Here is a 13579-nt window from a genome sequence, read left to right as displayed (position 1 = left end):
GTCAGTCTGGGAATACACTGCCTATAATGGTGACAACTTTTTTTTTTCTGGTGAACTATACTAAAACAACCTTGTCTGCCACTGGCTTACATATGGCCTCCATTTATATCATTGCTTTGGAAAAGGCCAACAAATCTCCACCATGTATAATCTACTAAGATAGAACTTATAAACCTCCCAATTTATAATCAATTAAAAAAATAGTCCAAGCTCTCTCTTGCCAAAATGCATATGCTGGTTTGTTTGCCATTGCAGAAGCACCAATGACTTGAATATTACTGAGAACAAAAATCTGACATTACTACATTCAGACCGGATTCATGTTAGTTAGCCATTTGAGTAGGATGCAATTCCAAATGGGAAGGGGAAAACACTCACTATAAAAAAAAAAAAAAAAATGAATAGGAAATTTATTCCTGCTGCTGCCTAGGTTGTCATTTCTAACCAGTGACCAAAAGTTTAGTCTCACTTTTCTTTTGCTTCAGTTTTAAGCATAAAAAGATATAACAAAAATTTGATTTTTTATATTTACAAAAATGCAGTCTTGGAGAGCTACAACACTGAATGCTAGATTGAAATATAAAACATGGAAGTGGCAAAGTGAGACCATTCCAATTTTTATCAGTCATAAATTGGATCCTAATTAGGCATTTGAGACATCTCGCTTTCCCATTTTCTCAATTTTCACCTTCAAGTAAGAATAAAAGGGTGAAGTGCAGAACTTTTATATATATATATATATATATATATATATATTATATATACATATATATATATATATGTATATACATATATATATATGTATATACATATATATATATGTATATACATATATATATATGTATATACATATATATATATATATATACATATCTATATATATACATATATATAGATAGATATATATATAAACAGATGAATTATTAAAAGAAATTAATGAAGAATAATTTTTTTGACAATATTTATTTATACATACAATTCAAATAGTCTAATTAAAACCTGTTAAGTATTAGTAAATGTGTATTATCTATGTCTCCTATCATATGTGTGGTTATTTTCCATAAACCGTAATCTTGTGTATGTGGATATGTATGCAGCCAAAGTGTATATGAGTGTAGTGTATAAAGAAATATAAATGAATGATTTAATAATACTTTCAGGAAATTCTAGGGTGATGAATCACAGGCAATGATGGATTTTCTGGCAGAAAATAATGTATGCGGGCAGACTCTGCTCCGGCTTGTGGCAAGAGCAAATTCCATTATTGCAGAGTTGATGCGCTTGTCTGACTACGTTCCTCAAGTATTCAGGTAAAAGATATTATCATTATTAGGAATTTTAGATTTATTCAGGGATTGACTATTATCGTGTGTCTGAATATTAAGTCTGAATTGAACTAAAGCAAATACTTTTTTTTTTTCTATGTAATCTTAGTAAAGAATTCTGATGATTTGAATTCTTCTATTCATTATTTCAGATTAGAGACCAAAGTTGAGCAGCAGAAATATGGAGACATTGTTCTGGACTTCACTTATTTCAAAGCTCCAGAGGGTTTTAATAAGAAGATTGAGGATACGCCTGTAAGTACGATGACTGGTTTCTTTATATAAAATTACATGAGGATGTCTTCAAATACTAATAACTTCATTTTAAATATATATATAAAATTTGGATATGATATTGATATCTTACATTAACATTGATTATATAAAGATTCATACCGGGTATTTCTGCAGAAGTGTATGTGATTTTTTTTCTTTTCTTTTTTTTTAACTGTATCTTACAAGTTGCCTTTAAACAATGTGCTGACATTCAAGATTGATATTAATCCATTGTGGATGAGTGATATATTTGCTTGCCCAATCTCCAGGAGGGGTTTTATTTCAGAGCCAGGCAGCTTCATGCAACATATCTTGACCTTTCCCTCTCTCTTTCAGTAAACCTAGAGCCATTTTTGTGGTATATTTTTTGGTATAATTTATTGTATTGAGAGACTCATAGGTGTCATATTACAGGTTATATCAATTCTGCAGTTAACTAAAATTGTAATATAGAGTCCATATCAGCTCATTATTTTCTGTATACTCAGTGTGATAGAAGTATTGCTGTTTTATGGGAGGACAAAAAGCAACTTTATTTTTTTCAAATTTATGTACTCTCGTGAACAAATAAGAAACATGTAACCATTCACAATGAAGATAACATAAAGAGGTAGGGAAGAGGAAGGAAACCTGTGCTTATGACTGCAAGTTCCACAGTTCCATACTGGTACAGGGGCACATTATAGACACTGGGCATGGTTTGAGTCACCTTCCTCTTCTCATTCAGTCTACACATTCTTCATTGGCAATACTTTAGAACAAGAGGTCCACAACTTGTTGTGTGCCATCGCTCTCTAAAGATAGTACTTGCTAGAGACCATGTATGGATGCCATTCAAGGCTCTCTCTCCTGCTGGTGGTAGAAGAAAGTGATGCCATCTAGGTTTTGGATGTTAGATGAAACCCATTTTGCGTAAGATTATTGTAATTATAGTATTTATGACTGCCATTGTCACCACCACCCACTCATTACTCAGAAGACAATGAAATAAGAAAGTGATCCAAAATCCCCTAACATCACATACGTCATGATGCCCATTGTCAGGCCAAAGCTCCTGTGTCATGTATGTCATGACACCCATATGCAGTGGGTTAAGTATATTATAACAAATATAGTAAAGTTCATATGGACTTCTATTTTTGAGATTACCAAACCTTATTACTGAATTGCAGGTCCTAGCTGACATAGATGATGAAATCCGTGAGAATCACAGCTCCATCATTGAGAGAATATATGCAGCCTTTGAGAGTATTCATCGGTATGTGACAGACCTCAACAGCTTTTTGCAAGACCTCAATGAAGGGACATATATACAGAGAACACTGGAGAATGTTTTCACCAATGAAGATGGAAAACAGCTTATGGTATGTAGAAAAATATAATGTTATAGACAGTAACAAAATATATATACATTTTATTTTATTTGTGTACATTTTTCAATTATTAGAAAAAAAATCTATTAAGGGTTTGCCAAATTTACCTTCATGTTTTTTTAAGGTCTTAGTTAAGCTTATAACTAAAAGAACTAATGATAGATAAATTTTACAACACTACTTCTGCAGTGTGAAGCGCTACACCTGTACGGAGTCATGCTGCTCGTGGTTGACTCCCTCTTTGCGGGAGTAATTCGAGAAAGGATCATTGTAGCCTATCATCGTTATGCAGGGCAGAAGGCCTCTAGTGATACCAACATTGACGATGTGTGCAAGCTGCTCAGATCTACAGGATTTTCAACTCTGCCGGGTAGCAGAAGACCAAACAATTATCCGGAAGATTATTTTAGGTAAGTTGCATTAGGGTCAGAATATTCATTTAAGGATTGTGTATTTTGACTTCCTATTTATTGTAATCTGCATAATTATAATGATTTTTTTTTTCTTTTTTTATCACTTTCAGGAGAGTGGAGTTACCTGCAACTTACCTTGGTTTAGTCTTAGGACACTTACGATCAGATGACATCTATCACCAGGTTAGCTGTGCACAGAAATATGAATTTTTGTGTTGGGTCACATTTTCTAATCATAATATCTAATACACAAGAATCTATTTAATTCTGAGCTGTTAACTTTTCCCTTGCAGGTTCAGGCCTATCCATCCCCAGAGCACCGATCAGCCGCACTAGCGAACCAGTCTTCCATGCTTTACGTCTGCCTTTTCTTTACCCCGGCGACCCTTCACTCCCAAACCGCTAAAATGAGGGAGATAGTGGATAGATTTTTCCCTGATAATTGGGTCCTCAGCTATTACATGGGCATGACTGCCAACCTGATTGATTCCTGGGAGCCTTACAAAGCAGCCAAGCAAGCACTGAATAACACTCTAGAGGTATGTTTTTTGTTGAAGAGAATGTTAGTATATACTGAAAATATTGCTTGATACAGATTACAGTTCTAGCTCTCATTAAAATTGTTGTGTAAACCAAACAAATTTTAAATTCCAGGTCTCAAACATCAAAGAACAAGCAACCAAAGTCGGTGCAAAAATGGGGAAACTCACAAAACAAACTGACCAGCTTCTCTCTGAAGGAGCCATGAGTGAAGCAAGAGTCCTGGATCATAACAACAGAATTCTGAACCTCCTGAGGGAATGTAATGTAACTCTGAGATGGGCTGTGCTTCATGCTGCAACGCTGGCAAAGGCAGGCGGTGAAGGGAATAAAAGGTGCAGAGCTGTACGAGATCAGGTATATATATAATATTCTTTTGAATAGAAAAATGTAATACATGACTTTGTCAATGATCATGAAAGATGAAATGTAATACCCTGATTTTAGAAGATCTGTTTATGATAAACTACTAAGCCAAATATACCAGGCTATCAACAAAACTGTGTGTTTATCAGCAAAATTGGATTGCCAACTTCTGAAATGGCATAGGCATTAACAATGGACCCACTCAAGCATTCTAAAATACCACTACCTAGGCAAGGGCATATGACCCTGATTTTGGAAGATCTGTTTGTGATAAATATATAAAAATATTCTGCCTCATTAACCCAGTCACGACGGGGGCAAAACTTGCTTTTCCAAATGCGGCCTCTCGAATGGCATAGGCATTAAATCATGGTTAAATAAATGACGCATCTAAATACCACTACCTAGGCAAGGGCAAATGATGGATATTTGGTGGTGCACAGCAAGTGATCAGCTAATGACAGGAAGCCAAGGATTCTGCCTCATTAGAGACACTGTTGGCAAATACACACTTATAAATGTGTGTCCATAATTGTTTGTGTTCTGGAGGCATTGATAATTTTTTAAAGGAAATTATTGCGAGTAGGCCAAATATTGGACTTTATATTGAATTCATACCACAGAAGATTCCAGTACTATCACTGCATTGTGAGTCATACAACAACTTAGACTGCTGGTTGTCTCCAAGGTGCCTCCATCGTAGAACCTGAGCAATAATTTTGTAATAGGCATTTGTAATGCATGTTCAAGAATACTACAGTGTATATTACCCTTTGTTTATACATAGTATATAATTTTATTTTTTTATTATTATAGCAGGTAAGATAATGGTATTATATATAAAGAGTATAAAAGGGCAAAGAAAAGGACAAAATTGCCTTAACCAAAAAGCCTTATAAAGTATTACAGAAACATTTCTATAGGAGCAAAAGAATAGAAAAAAATGGTATTGCAGCATGCTGATAAAAGGGGGCAATACCCCGGGATGGCCTCAACATGAGCCACTTCAGGTCTCATGCTAGAACTTACACCAAGTAACCAATATAACAAACTCTTTTTGTTTGGCAGGTGGTGAGTGATATGCAGTACTCCCCTATGATGGTGTTTCATCTGATGCTAAACACTGCTACATTAGAGCTTGAACTGAACACCATTTACAAGAGGCTATTTGAGGAAAAGGTATTTATGATAAGAACTAGTACACTACAGGATTTAGGCCTACTCACAATGTAAGCAAAGGGCAGCATTACTAAATCAAAATCACACTACTGCTCTGGCTTATCCCCAAATATGAGTAAAAAATGTAAAACAAGATTACAGTGCTATATAAGGCAAATTAACAAATTGTAACATGAGTCACTGGTTTATTACATATATATCTTTTTTTTTTCTTTATTGTATACATATGAATATTTCCAAATTTTTTTTTTGCAACAGTCAGTCAGATGGGATAAATACCGCAAAGAGGCCAACGAGCAAGTATTGGAGCTGTCAGAGGTATTCGCTGGGAGTAGGCCTCTTGCTCGAGTGGCCAAGAATGAACGGCTTCAGAAATGGTTCAAAGACATTGGGGAACAGATCTTAAGCCTCAAATTGGATGAACCTGGATCATCTGGGAGGAAGATTATACAGCTGATACAGGCACTCAAGGAAGTTAAAGGTATGAATATATACAATCAGATATTATAAGTTATGCTAGGCTTAGAACCTTATGCTATGTAGTATTCCTCTTTTTTTTCCAAGTGGCCTTAGGTATGTCTTAGACTACAGAAAGGTTTCCACTTTCATGGACTTATATTACAGTAGGCCACATAGACAGGAAGTTGTCTCAAAATATGCAACAAAATAATCAGCTGTGATTCTTTGTCCCCCATGTAATTAACAAAATTTCTCCTCATAGAGTTCCATGGGCTGGAATCGAGTGCTGGTGTAGTCCAAGCAGTAGGAGAGGTGGTAGGGGCCTTGCAAGCATTAGTGAGAGTTGCTGGAATCACTGAGGACAATCTGGTCACTTTGTCTCTTATATCAGACTTGTCTTTTGCATGGAAGTTGGTAGATGAATACACACAAATAATGCAGGTGAGTTGGAGTTCTTATTGCATCAAAGAGATTATGAAGACTGAACACATCATGAATAATGAAACACATTTCATGTTTTACCAAATATATGGCAATATGCTAATATTATAACAGCAAAAATAGTGTTAACATCAGAACTGCCTTAAGTATTAAACCATGAGAAGCAAAAATATCTATAACCCTTCATGAATAGCATTAACCCATGAAAATAGGCAAGGAACAAGATTATAAAGTTCTTCTATTGACTTTCAGTCTGCTATCAAGAAGGACCCATCCCATGTTGCCAGAATGCGAGCCACTTTTCTGAAGATATCCTCTGGACTAGATTTGCCACTTTTGAGAATCAATCAAGCACGCAGTCCAGATCTCATTTCTGTGTCTGCATATTATTCTGGAGAGCTTGTTGCTTATGTCAGAAAAGTAAGTATTATGATTTTTTTTGTGCTGAATCATATTTTAAGCCATTCACAATGGGAGGTATATTTGCCAATTTCTGCTCTCGTCAGCAAAATAGCAAGCGAACACAGCTTTCCACTAAGAGATTTGTTGAGGTGCATGGCTGCGCTGAATCTTTCACTATTCAAAGGGGTATTATAATTTTTTATTTCATTTGGATAAAGTCAAGAGATATGTGTATATATAAATGCAACTGTAATGTGAATATACAAACATAACTATGTATAATGTGTACATATGGCAAAACCATGATTGTCATAAGATTGTCAAAAGACATCGTCCGTTTTGTCGGAAATATTCCAGAGATGTGATATCACGTCATCTGTCAATGAATTGTAGGGTTTTGTAGTGCTATTGCTGGGAATGTTATTTGTAATTTTATTTAATTTTATTTGCTTTTAGTTTGTAATTAGTAGAAAGGAAGGTAAAAATGAAGAACAGATTAAAAGATTGTATTGAAATGAGTGTGACATGAAAAGTGTAATTTTATGTAATTATTATAATCTTACAGCCCTTTTAATTTTTAACATTTTCTATTTTGGGGGGTAACTTTCATTACTGTGTTTTATTGGTTTCATATATAAATTTTGCATAAGGTGCATTTCTTCATGTTTATATACAGTAACTCTCAGTGGTAACCTGAAATGTTTATTAATGAATCTCTTAATTCCAGGTACTTCAAATTATCCCTGAAACCATGTTTGGCTTGCTTGCAAAAATTATCAAACTTCAGACAGGAAGGATTAAGTCAATACCCACGCGTCTTGATAAGGACAAGATGAGAGATTATGCACAGCTGCAGGACAGATATCAGGTGCTGACCTAGGCTGAGTTTTAGGATGTCATTGCATTGATATGAATTATAGTTTTTTTTTCTGTTAAGAAGGTGATAGTTGACATCTACAGCAGAACCTTGTGAGAAATTCTTGAAATCCTAATTTAAATTGAGAGTATATTGGTAGTTTTCAAGATTAGGAATAAGTAAAAGAAATGTGATATACAATATCCACGATACAATACAATATACACTATACACAATCCACTCCAAATCTGATCTTAATTGCCTCAATCTTTCCCCTCCCCACAGATGGCTGAGTTGAGTCACGGCGTGGCTGTGCTGGCAGAGGGCGTTGCCATGATGGAGACGACTCTCGTTGGTGTGATCCAGGTCGATCCTCGCCGCCTACTGGAGGATGGCGTACGCAGGGAATTGGTGCTGTTAGTGGCCAAGATATTACATGATGGATTGACATTTAATACTAAAGTGAAGGTATGCATGTGTGTGTTTGGGATCTGCCCTCCGCATATCTCTTTATTGGTAAAAAGTATTGGCGAATAGTATTTATTTGTATTGCATATAGGATATGGTAAAGATAATTCTGTATTTATTAGTAGAATGTCTTTTAAAAAATACTATGAAGCAGATATTTTATGTATATATCTTTTCTGCTCTCTTTGGAATCCAGAATAGAGTAAGTAAAATTAAGGCACAGACAATATTAGTCATTACATTATAAACTTATTTGTGATCATATTGTATTACTGTGTTTACCAAGAAAGTTTTTAACATGAGATATGAAACACATTGCCTTTTATGATATATATGATATTTTAAGGCACTTAATACATTTTCCACCCCATAGGGAAGTGAACTTTACAAAAGACTGAGTGCAGTTGAACAACAGATGACTGGTTTTCGTACTTCATTTGAGTATATCCAAGACTATATTAGTATGTATGGATTGAAGATCTGGCAGGAAGAAATGTCTCGAATTGTCAACTACAATGTGGAACAGGTAAAGAGGTTAAAGATAATAGTATTGTTCATTTGTCTGTGTTGTTTAACCCCTAAAGAATGCACATACCAAATTTAGTCATGCAATTTTTTTTTACCAGTATTCCTATTATTATGTTTTCGGGTATCATGCTGAACTTGACCTGTTGATTTCAAAAATTCAAATATTTTTTTGTATAGATTGAATTAAAATAGACAAAAGTGTGAATTAGTTTTAAACAATTTGTATATTTGAAATAGAAAATGTAATAATTCCTTTTATTTTAATTAGTAAACAGTCACTTTGATACTTAGTATTTATATCTATACCATCACAGGAGTGTAACCAATTGCTTAAGAAGAAAATATCTGACCATGAGAGTGTATACCAAAGTATTGCAATCCCAATACCCAAGTTTCAACCAGTTGACGCCCAATCTGTAAACTTCGTGGGAAGGCTTGTACGAGAGATTCTTCGTATCACAGATCCCAAGTAATTTTTATTGACAATGCAGATGTATATGGTGTATATTTATTTTATATCTTGGTTGTGTGTATGGATGTTGTGATTGCTGTTAGTAAAGCTATGAATGAGAATTAATAATGGAAAAAGTCAAAATGCATGAATTTATGATTCCTTTGTTATTTCTTGCATATTATAAGGTATAAAGAATTATATTTAGTTATGTGACAACTTGATTTATTATATTTCTGTTCCAGGACAACTGTGTATGTTCCTCAGTTAGGAACTTGGTATGACAGTAAAACCCATACTGAAGTGCTGTCAAGTTCTGTCATGGGAAAAGTAGAGTCCAGTATCAGTACAGCTGGGCTTACAGGTGTTGACAAATTGCTGGCTTTCTTGATTGTTACTGAGTTACAGGTAATATGGTTTTCGTCTCTCTTGTTTTTTTGAATTCATATATATTTTTTGCACAGTTTGTATTAACCATAAAGTATTTATCAATGTATTTTTTTCAAATGTCTACTGTGAGGACTTTGATGCAAGATTATTTTCTTAGAAAGGGACCAAGTTATATAAATTGTTGAAAATTCAGTACATTTTATGGCTCCTATGAGATTTTCCTCTATGCTTTTGATTATATCAAAATTTTGTTACCATAGATAATCAATTCATCCAAATTTGTATGTAAACATTCTTAAACTGGTTATTTTAACACCTAATGACTGTAATTCCTCTAATACCATGTCCTATTCACACCAATATAAATCCAGGAAAACAGCCTGACACTTTTTTTTAAACTGATGATAAATTGAAGGGACTCAGCTTGAAATTGCATTTAAATAATTTTATCAATCAAGGTAGCTCAGTAATCGGGAATTAAGAGGAAGTAAAATTTTCAAGATGAGTATCACTCTGTATAATCTCACATAAGGAGAGCTTAAACTTATCCTCATTTATGCGGAAATGACATTCAAAACCGTACTATTCATTTTCAACGAGGTAAAGGTGGCACACAAATTTCCTTTCAGAATTTGGTTCGGGAGATTGAGGTTGCATGCCAGAAAGACCCCACCATAAAGGAGATACTGAGAGCAGCAGCACCCCAGTTGACCCCAAATACTCATGTAGTTGGTATGTGGTTTTAAATTAATAAGAAAAAACAAAAGAAAATGAAGATCATGTGATGTGCTCTGATGATGTTTGATGTTTCAGAAGAAATAAGTAAAGTGAGAAATAGGGTTTAAGAAATGATTGTAAGGAGGATTGGAAAGAGGAGAGAAAGTATAGACAATTAGTTTTCTTTAAATTAAACTTCTGTAAAAGGCTAGGACAGAAACTATTGTATACATAATTTCCCTTAGTTTTGCTCAACACTTCTTATCTATATTATCCATCAACAGCACAACCTCAGAGGCAGTATGTTGGATGGGCTCAGCGCACTAACAAATTGTCAACGTCTATTGTTGATCGTATTATGCGAATAGGACAGATGCAAATCCTCAGGCTCCATGCTGCAAATCGCCTCAATTCCTCATGCAAGTTTGATGCCAAATATCTTGCAGCTGCTCTATCAACCATGAATGAGTATGGTTCTTTTAATTTGTATATGTTGCCTTTTTAGCGTTACTTTGCTTCAATTTGTAAAAACTTGGTGATTAAAAAGGGTCATTGATGACTTCAAGTATCATGGTAGAAAAATCTGTCACATTAATATTATCCTGTTCAAAGATTTCCTATAACAACCTGTGTGTCTTTGGTTCAGGTCCCTTATGTCAGACGTGAAGAAGCATTACGCCGATCCTACAAGACCATACCCAGATGAAGATGGTGCTCTAACCAGTGAACTCAGCATCTTTTTGGAGTGGTGTGGGATGACTCAGCCTCTCAACAGGATCTACATCACCACACAGGCTCTGGCTCCTCTGAGCATGGTGCTATTGTTGACTGTGATCAACCAGATTCCAAAGATACATTATGCAAAAATGCTTGGTAGGTCTGGCATTGAATGGATTGCCTTTATTTGTTGCAGGTGCATTGCAATGATGATTATGTTCCAGTATTGAAGTAGGAAAACAGATTTTATGTTGCTTAATTAATTTTTCATTAATATAATAGCTGCAATGAATAGGGCTATATTCAGGCACTTTGTTAAATTTCAGTATCACTTCAGTGTTACTGCCAAAATATATGGAGTTTAAAAAACCTTTTCCTTAGTCTCATCTGAAAAAGGGAAGGTTGAGGCATTCATAATCATTCATTTAAGTTTGTGTGAAAAGGGAGGATTTGAAGCATTTTAGCCTTGGTAAATTCAATATATAAAATATAACATAATGTGTATCTATGGAAACAGGTACCCTGACTGGCATCAGAGGAACTGAGGGAATTGATGGAGAACTGCTTGTGATGGGACTTGCATCTGTGCTCCGACAGTTTCACCAGGATCACACACTGCGTTTCATTGAGCTTCTATCCCAATACATCACATCTTTCACAACACATACTGCGGCAAGGTTTGTGAAATGTGCATAGCTAGTAGGTATATAGTATTATATTCGACTTTGCCACACTTGATAATGTATTTGCATTTGTTTATCATTATTATTATTTTGTATATTTTTCATGTTGAGACATTGAATCACCACTGTTACTCTAGAAACTATATATAATATAAAAAAGTAAAACTCAAAAGATCACCAGTATTAACATTATTACTTTCATTTTTTTTCCAGTACTACCAAGGCTGCAGACTTACCTCATGAGACATTAACTGGACTGGCAGTATTGCAAGAAGTTGCCAAGAAAATGGCTGTGTCCAAAAAGACATTATCATTATATGTTCCTCAGCATCTCCTTGCTGCACATATAGGTTAAAGTAATCCTCTTAGGAGGTTTTGATTTTTGTGTGTCAAGAAGTTGACATATGGCTGTAAATTGATTGTCTTGTTTTGGAATAACAGGATACTAGTTATTGTTGGATGTTGTCACAATATAGTTAATGTATATATTTATAGATATTTTTCTAATTATGAAAATGTTAATGGATTTTGTATAATTGAATGAAAATCTCATTAAAATAAATGTTGGCTACTTATGTCAACTCACATCTAACATAATTCAAGGAAACAGTATTCATATTATTTATCTCCTTAATTTCATGTCAGTTCACACAAAAATGGTTTCCACCTATTTACATTCCAGTTTTAGAAATAAGTGATCAAGAATGATATTCAAGTTGTAAATGTCTGTTTATATTAATACTCCCAATATAACCTGGAAGAAGGAAGCCTGTAATAGTATAACATTGTGCCACTTCGTGATCTGCATGTATCATTTTAGTTCTGGGATCTTGGAAGATATTCAGCAGTTATTTGGGTTTAGTTTCTGTTGATGTCAGTAATGCTAGTCATATCAGCATAATTACAACATTGTATTTTAAATGTTATTGAGGTTTCTAATCACAAAAGTAGTGTCTTAATTTACACTTGCTGAATAATTTAATTATAATAGATGTGATTTTAGGCAAAATATGATTTGCACAAAAAAGGAATTTTATTTCAAGTACCCTCTTGTGTTTACACATGATCTGTAATATTGAGATAGTTGCTGGTATATAATAAATATATATATATATTCTGTTAGGGAGTCTGTCCTGGAGGGATTTAAATTCAATAAAATTGCTTAAAGCAATGCATGTATTGATATGCATTATTTTTTAACAGATTTTTGTTTGGTTTCCTGAGCAGGACTTCTACTTCCTTTAGTTTCCTAATAAAACAATATTTAGAAAAAGACATTTATAATTTTGGTGAATATAAAGCAAGAAACACATTACCTTAAAGGATAGAGATGACAAATGGTTTTACATGTGATAAAAAGCTTTAAGAAATCCCTTGAAATATTTATGTAGACCATCCAGCATAGGGGAACACACATTAATTATTACAGGTTGTATAATTTAATGATTATATGATGTTTGCATTGATATTGCAGTTTTTTCTAATGCACATTAATAATACATTACAGTAAGAATTGTATTTTTCATTTTGAGAAAATAGTCTACCAAATTACTGTAATTTAAATATCTTCTTTAACCTGTTGCCAACGGGGGTGATTTGGTTCCAAATGGTCTAAACACCAGGGTATTTCAAATGCACAAGGCTGACACCTCAGGCTATTCACCCACTCTGGCCGCAGCCAAGCGCTACATGCCCAATCAGCCAGCACGACAGCCAGAAGGAAAGCCATGACAAAATCTCTCTTCTCTGGCAGCTGGTACTGCCATTACTCAATGTGATATCTTGTCACCTGATGGTTTTTGTGGTCTTAAAAAAAATATATTCTAGTGGGAAATAAGTTTGAAAAGCATTAATCCCTAAAATTATCAAATTGTGAGCTTTAGTTTGAAGAGAACTGTTTGCTTATTCCTTAAATATGATCTTCCTGTCCAGAAAATAATGAGTTACTGGTAATTAAAGTCAAAGCAAAAGCATACTTTAAAAAGGTTAAAGAGA

At 34.3% G+C, this 13579-nt stretch overlaps 1 protein-coding gene across 1 annotated transcript in view; it reads left to right on the top strand.

Moving 5' to 3' along the window:
- The window catches only part of Strump (WASH complex subunit strump), a 13513-nt gene extending 727 nt beyond the window's left edge, over positions 1 to 12786 (top strand). Inside the window, exons 2-22 of the mRNA XM_043028352.2 lie at positions 1161 to 1310; positions 1478 to 1580; positions 2774 to 2965; positions 3164 to 3384; positions 3498 to 3570; positions 3681 to 3926; positions 4042 to 4284; positions 5362 to 5472; positions 5731 to 5953; positions 6194 to 6372; positions 6625 to 6792; positions 7502 to 7642; positions 7916 to 8098; positions 8472 to 8624; positions 8941 to 9095; positions 9323 to 9485; positions 10097 to 10199; positions 10469 to 10652; positions 10831 to 11057; positions 11419 to 11578; positions 11798 to 12786. Coding sequence (XP_042884286.2) covers positions 1189 to 1310; positions 1478 to 1580; positions 2774 to 2965; positions 3164 to 3384; positions 3498 to 3570; positions 3681 to 3926; positions 4042 to 4284; positions 5362 to 5472; positions 5731 to 5953; positions 6194 to 6372; positions 6625 to 6792; positions 7502 to 7642; positions 7916 to 8098; positions 8472 to 8624; positions 8941 to 9095; positions 9323 to 9485; positions 10097 to 10199; positions 10469 to 10652; positions 10831 to 11057; positions 11419 to 11578; positions 11798 to 11939 — 3492 coding nt within the window. The 5' untranslated portion in view covers positions 1161 to 1188 and the 3' untranslated portion in view covers positions 11940 to 12786. The remainder of the gene's footprint in view (positions 1 to 1160; positions 1311 to 1477; positions 1581 to 2773; positions 2966 to 3163; positions 3385 to 3497; positions 3571 to 3680; positions 3927 to 4041; positions 4285 to 5361; positions 5473 to 5730; positions 5954 to 6193; positions 6373 to 6624; positions 6793 to 7501; positions 7643 to 7915; positions 8099 to 8471; positions 8625 to 8940; positions 9096 to 9322; positions 9486 to 10096; positions 10200 to 10468; positions 10653 to 10830; positions 11058 to 11418; positions 11579 to 11797) is intronic.
- The last annotated feature ends 793 nt before the right edge of the window (positions 12787 to 13579 follow it).

The sequence above is a fragment of the Penaeus japonicus genome, unplaced genomic scaffold (genome assembly GCF_977035675.1).
Source record: "Penaeus japonicus unplaced genomic scaffold, GWHDUDI00000001_assembly GWHDUDI00000014, whole genome shotgun sequence".
NCBI classification, from domain to species: domain Eukaryota; kingdom Metazoa; phylum Arthropoda; class Malacostraca; order Decapoda; family Penaeidae; genus Penaeus; species Penaeus japonicus.
This window is presented reverse-complemented; position numbering and strand designations above follow the sequence as displayed.